Raw genomic sequence first — 14,033 nt, 5'->3', positions numbered from 1 at the left:
AGACATACACTAACTCTACAGGGAGTTGGAGCATTTACTTTTTTGTATCAGTGTATGTTATACTTAAAGCGTATGTAATTGTAGCCTATAATCAAATAGTCGATCTGGCCTTCTTTTCCACATGTTTGTGTCAAAAAGAGCAAAAACATTCCAATGAAATCAACATAAACTGGCTTTTTTTTTTTTAAATTGGGCTGATCACAGTTGTTTTTCAATGTAAAAAGGGAACTTATTCCCTCCTGGCACCTCGGGACTTAATAAACGCAAATAAAAAATAAACGCACATCCAATATTTGTAATGCAGGTGCATCTCAAAATCGAAGAAATTCCTGCACAACCACTCTTGCTGTCAACATTAAGATTTAACCTCAACACTTCCCTGTACTTCACTTAAGAAAAAAATAGTACTACCACTGTAAAAAATATACTCTCTTACAAGTAAAAGTACACAAGTATTATCAGCGAAATGTAATCCAAGTAACCAAAGTAAAAGTATCAGAAACAGAAGCACCTTTCCGAGTATTAATGTGAATGTGTTATTGTATTGTTATTACTCATGGATTCATGTGGAAGTGAGTGGAGCTGATTTGCTTTATATTATATTATTATACTTTATATATGCTGTTGTATAAAAGTGCATCATATATTATTTGTTGATCAAATGTGTCGCACACAAGATTTTAATCTGCAAAGTAACTGCAGCTCTAAAAACAAATGCAGCGGAGTAAAACCCACAATAGTTCCCTCTGAAAGGAAGTGGAGCACAAGTAGAGAGTACAAGTACAAGAACCGGAACCTGCCGTGTAAATGTAATACATGTAACCACTTCCTTCTTTCCTTCAGAGGTGAAAGTGACAAGTGTTTCAGTGTGATGCTTGTTGGATAAACTAGTCCTGGTCGTCCCGCGCTATCCATTCACAGCTGGACCATGTGCACCACAGAGCCCCCCCCCGGCCCCTCGTCGCAGGCGGACATGGCACAGCCTCACAGAAGTGCACCGGTATTATCCATTCACTGCGCACTGGCCAACGCAAAACTGCAAGTAGCCAAGTGCACAAGAAAGAAGCCCTGTTTTCTTTTTTCTTCCCCCTTCCCCGGCTTTGATTTGTAAATACCTCCGTTTCAGTGCGACAACTTCCAGGCTTGTATCTCATAACCATCAAACATTTACACGAGAAAGTTGACAAAGGCTGCAACAGCGGAGGAGGCCTTCGCAAACAAAGAGGCCCATTTATAGAGTACAGTGAGGGAGAGACACGGGGAGGGAGGGTATGAGGAGAAGCTGGGAGGAGAGTTGAATTAATGAATTAAAAATGTCGTGATACAGCGGCTGTCTGAAGACTTTTGGGTTTATATAGAGAGGCATGCAGGGGGGGTCCTGGAGGAGTGGACAGCACAGGCTACTTCCCTCTGCCCGGGACACACGGGGCTTCCAGCTTCACATGCAGGACGGAGAGCGAACTGTGCTCATCTGATTACATAATGACCCAGTAACAGTGAGCCAGAACCGGCACCGCCAGTACCAGTGTGCTGGGAGACACCGACTCACCGCCGGTTTATCCTCACCCGGGCCTCTCTTTTTGCTATTTCATGTTTTTTTTCAAAGAGTTTGTTTTTGCAATTCTATTTCTTAAAATGTATAGGATGACAACGACGTAGAGGGACCGCAAAAAGAACACAAACAATGTGATGTCAACGTGAGAGGTGCTGTGAAAAGAAACATGCTCGGGCTGTCAACAAGTGCGTGTCGTTCAAAACCGTGAACTTCTCTCCTCTTGTTTTCAACCTTCTTCCCTCCACGACAGATCGAACTGTGCGCTGTCTGTCTTTTTCACATGTCTGCTGGACAGTGAAACTAAATCCAAGTGAACTTCTGTTCCAAGTCAACAGAAAGGTAAGAGACACACACACACAGGTTTTAAAATAGGTCTTTCATCCTTATCTTTTGTTGCTTTTCTTCTACTTATCAAGATACCAAAGATTAAAAGAAATAATGTGAAGATCTGACAGATTATTCTGTATAGTGGCATCCTAGTATAACAGTACAAAGTGTGTCTCTTTATGGATTTATCTTATCTTTTCCTTCCTTTTTCGTGTTAATTTCCTACGACACGGCACTGTTGTTAGCACTGATTTTTCTTAAATCTTCTTAAAAGTGTTTTGGGATTATCAGAGGAAACATGCCGTTGAACATGACTTGATGCATGGCTTGAGGTCAACATTCAGGTGCTCTGTCTCGCTGCATCTAATGTGTTGTGTTTACAGCGCGGAGGGATACTAGAAGTGTGTAACAATAGAGGAGGTTCCACTATCAAATGTCTGACTGCTACACAGAATTATCTGGGTCTATATTATCAAATTGGTCCTACAATATTTAATATTGCAGTGGGTGTTTTGCATTCAAAAATAATTCAACGTTAAATGAAACGTTTAGCGAAGTCTCAACATCCTGAGCCTGTCCTGCTCGGAAACTCATGATTAATAAATATTGACAGTTAACATTAGAAGTTGTCGTACAGTACTCGTAGCATAAAAGAATGAGAGGGCTTGTACAAAACATAGTGGAAAGAACAGGTGTGATGGTGCTTTGACTCCCGAGTCTATACTGAAAGTGTTGGCTCGGAAACATTCGGTCGAAACGAATCACACGTCCTCATTGAGGAATCCTCATCAGCACCACAACAGTAGCAGAGCGGTCAGATTTACAGCAGGGGGGGGGGGGGACACAGGGCTTTGGTCACCTCTGAATCGGAAGAAGAAGGTAAAAGTCAGTCCTAAATCACAGCCCTGCAGCCGACCGCTGCTCTCTGCTGTTTAATTTGCCTCAATCTCGTAACTCCTCGGCTACTGATTCTGGGCCGAGGAAGCGGAGGCCAAGTGTTCAGATTTAGATGGTAGGTTGGGACACACACACACACACGCATTGAGACAAACGTCTGATCACCATCGCAACTGATGACTTTTACTTCCTGTTGTTGAAGTGCACACGAAGGTAAATTATGTCAACGTGGAATACACAGATTACAAAATACAAGATAATCAAGTTTTAGCTACTACAGCCGCTGTACTTGCTTGATTTAGGGGGGGGATGAATTGTTTCTTTGATTTTATTTTCCCTTCAAGTATCAGATGCAATTTAGTGGGATGTTGAGGTGTTAGTATAGGTCAACTAAAGTGTTTTTCGGATTCGTCAAACCGCATCTGAAACCTTCTCCCCCTGCTCCTTTCCCAAGCAGCAACTGGTCAGGTGTGCAGTGGTGAGAACGGCAGGATTTCAACTCTCAAGCTCTTTTTGGGGCACCGAAATGTGTGCCCCAATAGTTATCCCCAATTTGATTATTGCATCTCGCCCTTCCGAGTGTCGCAGTATAAGAAGACTTATACATATTTATCTATTCCATCTCTAGATAGTGGTATTCAGATTTTACTTTAAATGAAAGGCTCTCCAGTGTAAACTGTGACTCTCCAAATGTGGTTATTTTTGATTTTTTCAGTCTTCTACTTCTTAATAAATAAACTATTGAAAAACTCATCGGATTTTCTGAAAAAGCCTTGTCACTTTGTTTTGGAGATACGTGGTTTTCACAAGACAGTTAGGTGTCACCTACCTGACAGTTATGATAAATAGTGTTTAAATATTGACCTTAACCATTAAGGAAGTGCTCCGACTCTGTAATGCAGAGCAATATATCTACTGGTTTAGTGATTGTTTGTGTTTCTTAAATGTACAACAATAACCTGCATCATCAAGTTAAACATCGGTGTTGTTGCAATAGAAACACCAAGCTAATCTACCGCCGCAACAAGCTAGTTGAGCTAATTTGTAAGCGACCCCACACATGCACATACACTGTGACGCGTCCCCGCCTTTCGAGAATTGGCGGTAGGCTGTGTGAACCAATCAGGGCCGTGAATGTTCAGTCGTTTATGCTGAATCATAAAGACCGGAAGTGAAAAGAAAAAAAAGGAAATAGAACAAAAAAAAAAGCAGTGCAAGAAGAAGAGGCTCAGTCTCTCAATGAGCCTGTCTGAAATCATTCACTCTTACATAAATAAAGACACACTGACACCACAGCAGCTCATTTGCATGGCGATGTGCGGTGCTTAGTTTGGCTCTGGGGAGTTTGTGGTGTTAACGTCTTGTGTTGGCGGAGTAGATGCCTTCTTGGCACGGCCTGTGTTGATGTTTAGACAGCCCTTTCAGAGGGGTGCAGAGGCTGCTTGGGTGCGGACAGTGGTCGGAGCCATTCAGCTTGTGTTGTATTGAGTCTTTTCAGTGCACTGTACTGGCTGCTAGGGGTTCTTTATGGCCGTGGACACTGGACAGGGCCACAGAGTGGAAGGGATTACCCTCTCCTCTGGAATACTAATGACCGTCTTTTGTCACCGATCTGTTTCCTCCACCTTCGCTTCACATACCCCTTCCTCTCTCTCTCTCGCCATCCATTTCCCTCCCTCTTCCTCTTTCACTCCCTTTGTCACTCGATGCTCAATTCTCTCTCAATCCTCCCCTCAAAACCAATTATTCTCTCCCTTCTTCCCCCTCACGATGTCACGCACCGCATACTCACACACGATCAAACGCAGTCACACACACACACACACACACATGAAAACTTTAACCCTCCGTACCGCTCTCCTCTCCCTGGCTAACGTGCTCTCTCTTTCACTCACTCGCTCACCCAGTTGTATTTTTCAATGGTGGCTTTTGTCCCTTTCATCTCCTCGAAAACAAAGGATTGTTGTGCGCACAGGACAGAGGGAAGGAGAGGAAGAGATCCTGACCTTGAGTGTGGAAAAAGTCATTTCAGAAAGAGAGGGAATCCATATTGCTGTCAGCGAGTCTGATACTTGTTTTGCCTCTACTAATATCGATATAACTTGCTTTGTATAGCTTATAAGGGTAGTGACTGTAGATACTGTTAAATATTCTGGATTTTTTTGTTGTGACAAAGTTTTAAGCATCTTTCAACTTATTGTTTTAGTTCAGTCTCACCGCTCTCATCAAACTCGTTTACAGTCAAACACGGCTGCCGTGTTCCCGTGGAAAAGCTTTGATAAACACACTGTACACAAGCGGCCCAGAAACAAATTACAGGCAGACAAAGTTAGCGAACATAGTGGAGCAGGGCTGCATTAGTACTGTATTATTACTGCTAGTTACTGTATTATTGTGTGTAAAGTCCTGAGTCTGCAAACCAAACATTCCTTTGGACAGTCAATGGGATTGTATTGTGCTTGAACTGTTCAAAAGGTCTATATGTTCAATACACGAGTGTGTGTTTACTGTATGTGTAGGCAGGAGCCACGCAGGGTTCAGAGTTCAGCTGGAGATGGACACGGCCAATCACATGGGCCTCCTCTTGACCCCGCCTCCCTCTCCCCCTCCACATGTTAGTATTCAGAGCACAGACATCAACACAGATCTCTATTCATTCACTCAGTGTGAGCTCCAGCATGGAGAGGGCAGAGAGAGAAGGGTCAGGAAGGACAGAGTGTATCAGATCGTCGTGTTTCTTCGGCTTTTGTTTGTGTGGTTTTGTTTTAGGTTTTTGTGGTATTGCGCTTCGGAAAGCCGAGGCAGTTTGACACAAAAGGGGCCATTTGGTGAACAGTGAGTGTGAGCCAGAGAGAAGGAAGGAAAAAGAAGGATATGGAGAAACTGCAGCCCTGATGAGGGTGAAGCAAGGAAAAACCCATACAGCGAGAATAAGTGTCCATGGCACCCGGGGGTGGGGTGGGGGACTTCTTGTTCTGTTAATATACTGCTGACACTTTGAGACCGACAGACACTTACATACAGATCCATCCCACCGCATCACACCTCCATTGTCTGACATATAGGCATTCACTTGACACTTGTTAAACGACAACAAGCACTTAGTTTGAGTAATGGTGTAGTTGTATGGGAGTACAAGTACAATATACATATGTTTCCAAATGTGTTTGGACTTACGTGTTTCATTAATGAACATCTAATGTGTAAATATGCTGCATGGATCTTCAAGGAAGGTTTTCTACAATATTTTGGAACCATTTAAGTCACAAGAGAATCACCGATGTGGGTGACAAGACCTGGCGTTTCAGTTCATCATAAAGGTGTTGGATGGGGTTAAAGTTCCCAACCCATTTATGAACGTTGCCGAGTGCACATATCATGGTGGCAGCATTGAGATTTCCTTTAAGTGGACCTAAGGGGCCTAAACCATGAACTACAGTAATACAAATACACAATGGGCAACTTTTTGTACAGTTCCCCACAGCGGACATCCTCTCAAAAGCTTTGTCTGACTCCAAAATTGTGCATATCTCTCTATCACATCTGCTGCAAATGATGCATAAATTAACTCTCTCAGAAGTGTTGAGAAAATGAAGGGTTGAACTTGTGTCTGAAAACAGCTTTCAGCAAAATAGAAGAGGGTTGTCCAGCAGAAGACCTCGGCGTCCTTGATTGAAATCTAAAGACTCTCCTCCTCATCCTTTTCATGTGGAATAACAGTCACTGGTGTCTCCTCATCTCAATTCAGTAGCCCTCTTGTGCAACCGACACGCGAATGAGCCGGCACTATCACGCTTTTAATGTGAAAGAGCAGCTGTGCCTTCACGCTGAAAGGAGGCTTTTATTTTGACAAGGCCAGCTGCCTCAATTGAAAGGAAAAGAGGGGCTTTAATGGACCACCGTGGATAGCCGCAACACTGCCCAGTTGAAAAATGTGCTTCTAATCCCCTTCCTCTTCTTCTCTCTTCATCGTCATCTCCCTCTCTTCCCAAATGTTCCACTCTGTCATTTTTCTCATTCATGTGGTTCACTATGTTCTCTCTTTTGTCCTTTTTCACACATCCTGCACCTTTTCATTTCGACTCACCCCTGCTGTTCACTTAATCTTACTGCCCATACAACCTATGCCCTTTTCTTCTCGCCATCTCACCTTTCTTTTTTTTTAATGCACACCGGTTTTACCCACTTTTCTTCTTCTCCTCACCTCCTGTTGTCTCCGTCTCCGACCCCTCTGTAGCACCGGCCATGACCTCAGCCACTCAGCCCTCCTCTGAAGGCTCCTCTCCTCAGAAAGTGTGCCACTCCCAGACGCAGACTGACATCACCAAGCCCCTGCTGGGCTCCACAGGTGGGACCGGAGGTGCTGGTGCAGGTGGAGCAGGAACGGGAGCTGCAGGGCCCTGCGCTCTGCGAAGGAGGCGCCGCGTCCTCTCGAAAGACGGGCGAAGTAATGTACGCATCGAGCATGTAAGCGGGCGAGGGGCGTTGTACCTCCGAGACCTCTGGACGACTTTCCTAGACATGCAGTGGCGCTACAAGTTCTTCCTCTTCTCCGCCACCTTCGCTGGGACCTGGTTCGTGTTCGGAGTGCTTTGGTACCTGGTGGCATTGGTGCATGGAGATCTCCTGGGTAAGGAGGAGCGAGGGAGGAGGATGGAGCTTTGTCTGTGTCCTTTGGCTGTTTGTAAAAAAGGACTCATGAAGCACAAGCACTTTTTTGTGAATGAGTTAACAAGAAAGACACAGGCATACAGTTTTACATTGCAGAAAGAGCGTGAGAAAGATCTGGCAGAACAGGGAACACAATGTTCCTTGATAATTAGTTTACAACCCCCAAACCGTAGATCCTTTATTCTTCCTCTCTTCCTCCAGAGTTTGACCCCCCCTCCAACCATACTCCATGCGTAATGGAGGTGAAGACCCTGACGGGAGCCTTCCTCTTCTCTCTGGAGTCTCAGACCACAATTGGCTACGGCTTCCGGTGCATCACCGAGGAGTGTCCCGGCGCCATTGTCCTGCTCATCTTTCAGCTGGTCATCACCATGGTGATGGAGATCTTCATCACCGGCACTTTCCTTGCAAAGGTAGTCATGTTTTAGTCTTTGTTACCCAAAACAAAGAGTCTCAGTTGGATAGTTGAGTTGGGACGTTGCAGTTCATTGGCTGGTTCCTCAGACCCCCCTCATCTTAATACGTCCTTCCTTTACCCATCCTGTATCACTACAGCTGTCACTGTTTTCAGCAATCGACTTCTAGGTAACTGTAATCTGTCAAAAGCAAGGTTATCTCCTCACTTATCTTGAACAGAGAAAGAGGAAATCAGAGTTCCCCCCTGTTTACAGTACGTAGTAACAAGAACCATTTCTACCAACTATGACATGTTTCCCTCCTCTTGTAGGTCGCTCGTCCCAAGAAGAGAGGCGAGACAGTGAAGTTTAGTCAACACGCTGTCGTGTCAACTCACGAGGGTCGGCCCTGCCTCATGATCCGAGTGGCCAACATGCGCAAAAGCCTGCTGTTAGGATGCCAGGTATGCAAGTCGCTTTTGGGTATGATTCATTCATACTGCAGTTTTGTGCCTCTCATCAGATGTAATTACAACCTGAGACGCCTACTGTTTGATGTCGGTCTTGTATCTTTGTTAATGCGTTTGAAGCGCTTTATTATTGATTCCACTTGCTCTGCACAGCATTTGTTTGGATGCAATCCCATGATGGGTATGAACCCCCTGACATACAGTCTTACCTGGAAGCCCATGCAATAAAGGAAATCACTAGAAAAGCCTTCATGAGAACCATAAGCTCTTTTAAAGGGACTGCTATAATGTCGAGTAGAGTGCTTGCTTAATAACCTGATTGGTAAGAATTTTGCCATGCTCAAGGACACATTGCCTTTGATGAAGATATTGGCAGGTATTAAACCTGGAGCCTTTTGGTTACAGGATGCCTTCTGCAACCTCTTGGCTACATTTACTGACTCCATCTTGGCTCCCAGGTGACGGGGAAGTTGCTTCAGACGTCGCTGACCAAGGAGGGCGAGACGGTGCGGCTGGACCAGCGCAACGTGCCCTTCCAGGTGGACACATCCAGCGACAGCCCCTTCCTCATCATCCCCCTGACTTTCTACCACATCATCGACGACAACAGCCCCCTCAGGGCCTGGGCAGCAAAAGGTAGGCTGTGGATCTTTGGTTGAGGTGACGCATCAGAGGAGACAGCTAGCATAGCGATCTAAGACGGCACCCACCTGTCACTCAAAACAGGCACTGAGATATATCTAACTTTACGCCCTAACAGAATTTAAATGGGTGACTCATACAAAACATTATCTCCCACATAGTGGCCATGAATGAATTCAATCCGTTTTTTGTACCAGGCTGTAAACATGTTTATTTCTGCTGTAAAGTCGGGCATCTTAACATGGGGGTCTATGGGGATTGACTCACTTTTGAAGCAAGCCTGAAGTGGCACAGGAGGTTGCTGCTTGGTTTGATACACAAATATCAAGAAGAAAACTTCTTCGATAATTACATTTAAAAAATTGTATTCAGTAATTTACAAGCAATCCTTAATTGGCAAAAGGCGTTATATATTTTATGAGATGTCTTTATTTGAAACAAAACCTTCTTATGTCTGTTGAGAATAACTGTATGTACATTCAGTAGGTATGTGTATGTAGGTGTATTGGTATTTACGGTCATGTGCTGCGTTTTTGGCTGCCTCTATAACTGTCCAGAGTTGGGCCGGTTTGGCACCGGAGGAGATGGTTTCTTTGGCTGGAATGTGTGTGAGAGAGACCGGCAGAGACACCCCTCATTAGAGCACAATGCTGTACAGTCTGGGGTGCTGACACGAAGCCTGCACAGATCCACTTACAGCAGCGCAGTCCTCTCAGCACTGGAAACCACAAAGGCATCAGTACTGATGGACTGTGATTGCGACGTTATTTACACTCACACCACTTCTTAACTGCGGACTTCTTATTTCCTTGGCCTCACTTGACACACCTGGTTTTGTACGTTATCAGTTACTTTCCTTTCCTTATGTCCTAGATGCCTTTTTGCTCTGCCATTTAACTTCAACCTTATGTTTTGTTTTAGCCGTCATTACCTCCCCTCCAGCAGTAATTTCAACTGGAGACATATTTAAGGGATTAAATTACAGATAATACTGTCCATAGTACTACAGTATTCCCTGTTCTAAATACCTACTGTAACAGTAGTCAGTTTTTGTTGCCAGGTCCCCAGTGTTCTTTCATCTGGCTCGTTCGCGTTGCATATATCCAGGCCGTAAAAGCACCCATCACATAAAAAGTGGCATAAAGACGAACACCTTATTATCTTGACTTTGACTTGCAGATGTAAGAACCTCTTATTGACGCAAATGTGCCGTATGTGTTACACAGAACATCGTGTTGTTCATTTCCTCAACAGGTGAATGTTAAGGAAATGTGCGGTTCTGCACATGATGACTAGATCATGGATGAATGGGTGGCTGTCTCTTACGGACATTTTGAAAAGTCTTGGGCATACTTCCATGATAATACTCATGACTGAGCACGCTTTTGTGCTGGTTCTTTGAACAGAGCTTTAAAGCTTCCTGCTAAGCCTGCTTTATGTTCTCAACATGTACCACATTTAAGGGATCTTCAGCAGGAAACTGCTCCGATAAGAACATTGAAAACTGGCTTCCAGTGCAACAGTGTGTGACTCTTTATGGCATTATGTGACTGTGAGTTTAGCAGGTATAATGCTTACTATGTTCCGCAGCTAAGTTTTACATTTCAGCATGCTTACATTTGCTTATTAGCACAAAAATGCACAGCTGAGGCTGATGGAAGTGTCGTCAGTTTTGCACATAAACCACAGTACAGGGCAAAATTTTGACCTAATATTGGCGTCACGTGAAAAGTAAAGATGACCAAAGTTATTACAATTCATCCTGAGGGGGGGGGGGGGCCATGAATGTCTGCGCCATATTTCATGTTAACCCGTGCAGCAGCAGCAGCATCCCTAGCCATGCAGCTGGTTAAGATCACTACATCAATGCAGTTGGAGCCCTTTGCACCGCCCAATAAAGAGAATCCCTCGACCAAGTTTTGTGGCAGGGAGTACGAGCGGTTGCGAAACCTGGTGTTTTTTTCCCTGGTGGGAGCGTCACTGGGTCTGGGTTAGGGGAAGGACTGTTTAGACAGATGACAGAGTCGGCATTCTGAGTGCAGCCTGTTGATGCAGGTGTGTGCTTTGTTTGAGTGCAGGAGTCGGCTAGCGTGTCCTTTGTGCTATTGGGTTTGTGTGTCAATGAATGAGAAGGATATATATGTATATATATATATATATATATATATATATTATTTTTTTAAATATATGTGATATTTATGATTGTAATGTTTCCAACAGGTGGCAGTTTTTACTATGCGTGTGTGTTTGTGTGTTCAACATGCTGGAATGAGTTCTGTAAGTGTGTGTGTGTGTTTGTGTGTGAGATCCGGTCAAGTGTTTTTTGAATCAGTCAGTGAGTGGGGAGTTTTTATGTTTTGGAAATTTCAGGATGTGTGTGCATGTTCGCGTGTGTGTCTTTCCTTCGCCACATACGTGACTGTCTAACAGCGCAAACAACGGCAACAGTGCTGACAGGAGTAACAGCGTTTACTGACCGGAGGTTGGGCGTAACGCTTCCTGCAATGATGGCGTAGGTCGGGATGGCATTATCAGCGCTAACCACCGTACGAACTCAGTGCAGAGCAGCGATAATAGCTGTATGCTGCTATAATTACGCTCTGAATTTCTCACTTTTTTTGTGATGGATAATCAATTTCCCAGCAGCTTTTCTGTAAGAAAACTTATATAAAACATATGGCTTGCTTTGGAAAATGGTAGTTTTTTAAGATTGTCGTTGAACCCCAGGTTTCCTCTGTCCTCCAGGTGGTGGCTGGACAGACCCGGAAGTGGCTGACTTTGAGCTGCTAGTGATCATGAGCGCCACGGTTGAGCCGACCTCCGCCACCTGTCAGGTCCGAACATCCTACCTTCCGGATGAGATTCTCTGGGGCTACGAGTTCCCCCCCGTCGTCTCCCTGTCCCCCTCCGGGAAATATGTGGCCGATTTCACCTTCTTTGACAAAGTGGCCAAAACTAAAACCCCACCGCTCTTCAAGCAGGCCTTGCCACCGAGCCCGCCGTCGCAGGCGTCTCGTGGCCACAGAGGCAAGGAGGCTGGGATGGACCCAGAGAAGATGCGACTGGAGGAGAACTACAGGGGGGAGGAGAAGGGGCGAGAAAGGGGGCGCAGCCCTCACAGTGTGCGTATTAGTAATGTCTGAGGTAAAAGAGAAGTAACAGGAAGTGGTAACGGAAAGCTGATGTGAAAGTCATACAAGATATAAGCAGGAAGAAAAGAAACAAGCTGCTCACAAAAAACACCTCCCCCACTTGTACGCAAAACCCTCAGCCTGCGGATATGAGAGAGAGACACCTGGAACCACAAGACTGTGGGCTATATACTGTAGGCCTACTGAACTGTATCACTTCAAAGGGAGCAAGTTACAAACCCAACATGTACAAATGTACAGCAAGTCGTCCGTAGAGACACATCTTATCGGGTCATATATGTCTATGATTTAGCCCTATAGGGTTTTTAGTAATAACAAAATCTAATTCCAATAGAAATCAACCTATTTCAAGACTTTTCTAGTAACGAACTTTTCCTTCAACCTAGAAGGAATACGAAAAGTTAACCTGATTTCAGAAATGGAAAAAGTTGATTTCTATTTCTGTTATAAGAAAATAAGAACTCAACTACAGAAAAATTGACTTGATACGATTTTTTTTCAGTGTAGTTAAACGTCTGAACGTCTAGCTAATCACTGAATCACAGTACTGTGTTTTTTTTTTTTTGCTTTTTTTTTAAATTAACAAAATACCTGCAAAAGGTGGCGAGAAAACTGGAACCACATTATATTTTTAATGAGGGATTTTATAATATTTTATGCACCCAATAGTCTTTAACAGCATCATTACTTGTTGCACCTGCAAAATATTCAGCTCTTTCATATGAATGTCTTTTCTTGTTTATTGGGGGAAAATATATTTAGTAATATTACTAAAAGCACTTTAACTTGACAGAAACGTGGCATTTCACACAAGGGGAATAACTGAACTAACTCTTATACTTAATGCACTCTAATAAATGATTACATCTTGTGATTATGTTTGTGAGTGTGAGTGTGAGTGTGCGTTGTTATGCCTGAAAATGAGTTAAATCGTGTTTGTATGAGCCTTTTTGTGAACTCTCTTATGTACAGCATGTGTGTGATAATGTACCTCTGTACAGTGTATAAAAATATGTTTTTCCGATATTGTTCATAACTGTACGTCCTGGCATTTGATACACCACTCTGCATTTTCAACATCCCATATCGTCGATGCACAATGTTATTTCTTTTAAGTACAGTGTTCCCGTCTTTTTACTGCCGTCAGTTCCTCCAAACATTGGTTATGAAAGTGCCAATGTGTGTCTAATCAACAGCCTTTTTGTATTGGATAAGTACATACATTTGGATAAAAATTATATTTTTCTCCTTTTATTCTATATTGAAATGGCGACAGACGCATCAAAATGAAATCAAATAGTGGAACTTGTTCCTTGAGGACAAAAAATGAGACAAAGATTAGGAAGACCTTTTTCTATTCTTAAAATTGTTTTTGTTTGAATGGCCAACGACGCATGTTATTAAAACCAGTAATATGCATCATGATCTGTGATAAATGTGTGCTCTTGGTGGAGATTAAGTGTTCAAAATGAAATCATCTGCTGCTCCAGACGAGCCCAATGGAAACTATTGAAAATAACTGAACATATTTCAGAATCAATGTGTGCTGAGAGGTTGTGCGTGTTTATACTGTAAAGCCTTCTGTATACTGTATGTGGATCACTCACTTTGGTCTAACTTGATAAGTAAGCACTTTCTAAGTGGCTGTTTTAATAAATGTAGCCTGTCATTTACAACATGTCTATATGTGTGTGCATGAAACTAAATGATGCTGTTTGAATTGCCTCCAGTGGAATACACTTTATGGAAGATGAAAGACCTGAAACATCACCAACGTGGTGTTTTTAAATCATCTCATCCCACTTAACATGTTGATGATGACTTATGAATTATAGAGTATTTCATTTTATGAAGCTTTAAATTCATTTAATTTCACTTATTTTTATTTATATTAGGGTTAACCAATGTTAAGAGGACCAGTAAT

General features: G+C 43.4%; 1 protein-coding gene across 2 annotated transcripts; it reads left to right on the top strand.

Annotated features, from left to right (window-relative positions):
• Positions 1-1,162: 1,162 nt before the first annotated feature.
• On the top strand, positions 1,163-13,789 carry kcnj10a (potassium inwardly rectifying channel subfamily J member 10a). Of its 2 annotated transcripts, XM_031851290.1 has the most exons (7): positions 1,163-1,704; positions 1,806-1,894; positions 7,017-7,409; positions 7,652-7,863; positions 8,178-8,309; positions 8,774-8,951; positions 11,703-13,789. In XM_031851290.1, the coding sequence occupies exons 3-7, from the start codon at positions 7,025-7,027 to the stop codon at positions 12,098-12,100; spliced, it is 1,305 nt and encodes a 434-aa protein (XP_031707150.1). In that variant the 5' UTR covers positions 1,163-1,704; positions 1,806-1,894; positions 7,017-7,024; the 3' UTR covers positions 12,101-13,789. The 2 variants fall into 2 exon arrangements, with proteins under 2 accessions (XP_031707150.1, XP_031707149.1); XM_031851289.1 differs by having other exon boundaries at positions 1,163-1,894.
• The last annotated feature ends 244 nt before the right edge of the window (positions 13,790-14,033 follow it).

This window comes from Anarrhichthys ocellatus, unplaced genomic scaffold, assembly GCF_004355925.1.
Source record: "Anarrhichthys ocellatus isolate YVR2014 unplaced genomic scaffold, GSC_Weel_1.0 scaffold11, whole genome shotgun sequence".
Classification (NCBI taxonomy): Eukaryota; Metazoa; Chordata; class Actinopteri; order Perciformes; family Anarhichadidae; genus Anarrhichthys; species Anarrhichthys ocellatus.
Note: the sequence above shows the minus strand (reverse complement) of the source record. Positions and strands in the feature narration are given on the sequence as shown.

Coding starts and splice junctions, on each gene's coding strand:
- kcnj10a (XM_031851290.1), top strand. CDS start 7,025: ATGACCTCAGCCACTCAGCCCTCCTCTGAAGGCTCCTCTCCTCAGAAA. Junction 7,410..7,651: donor GGTGCATGGAGATCTCCTGG/GTAAGGAGGAGC, acceptor CTCTTCCTCCAG/AGTTTGACCCCCCCTCCAAC. Junction 8,310..8,773: donor GCCTGCTGTTAGGATGCCAG/GTATGCAAGTCG, acceptor CTTGGCTCCCAG/GTGACGGGGAAGTTGCTTCA.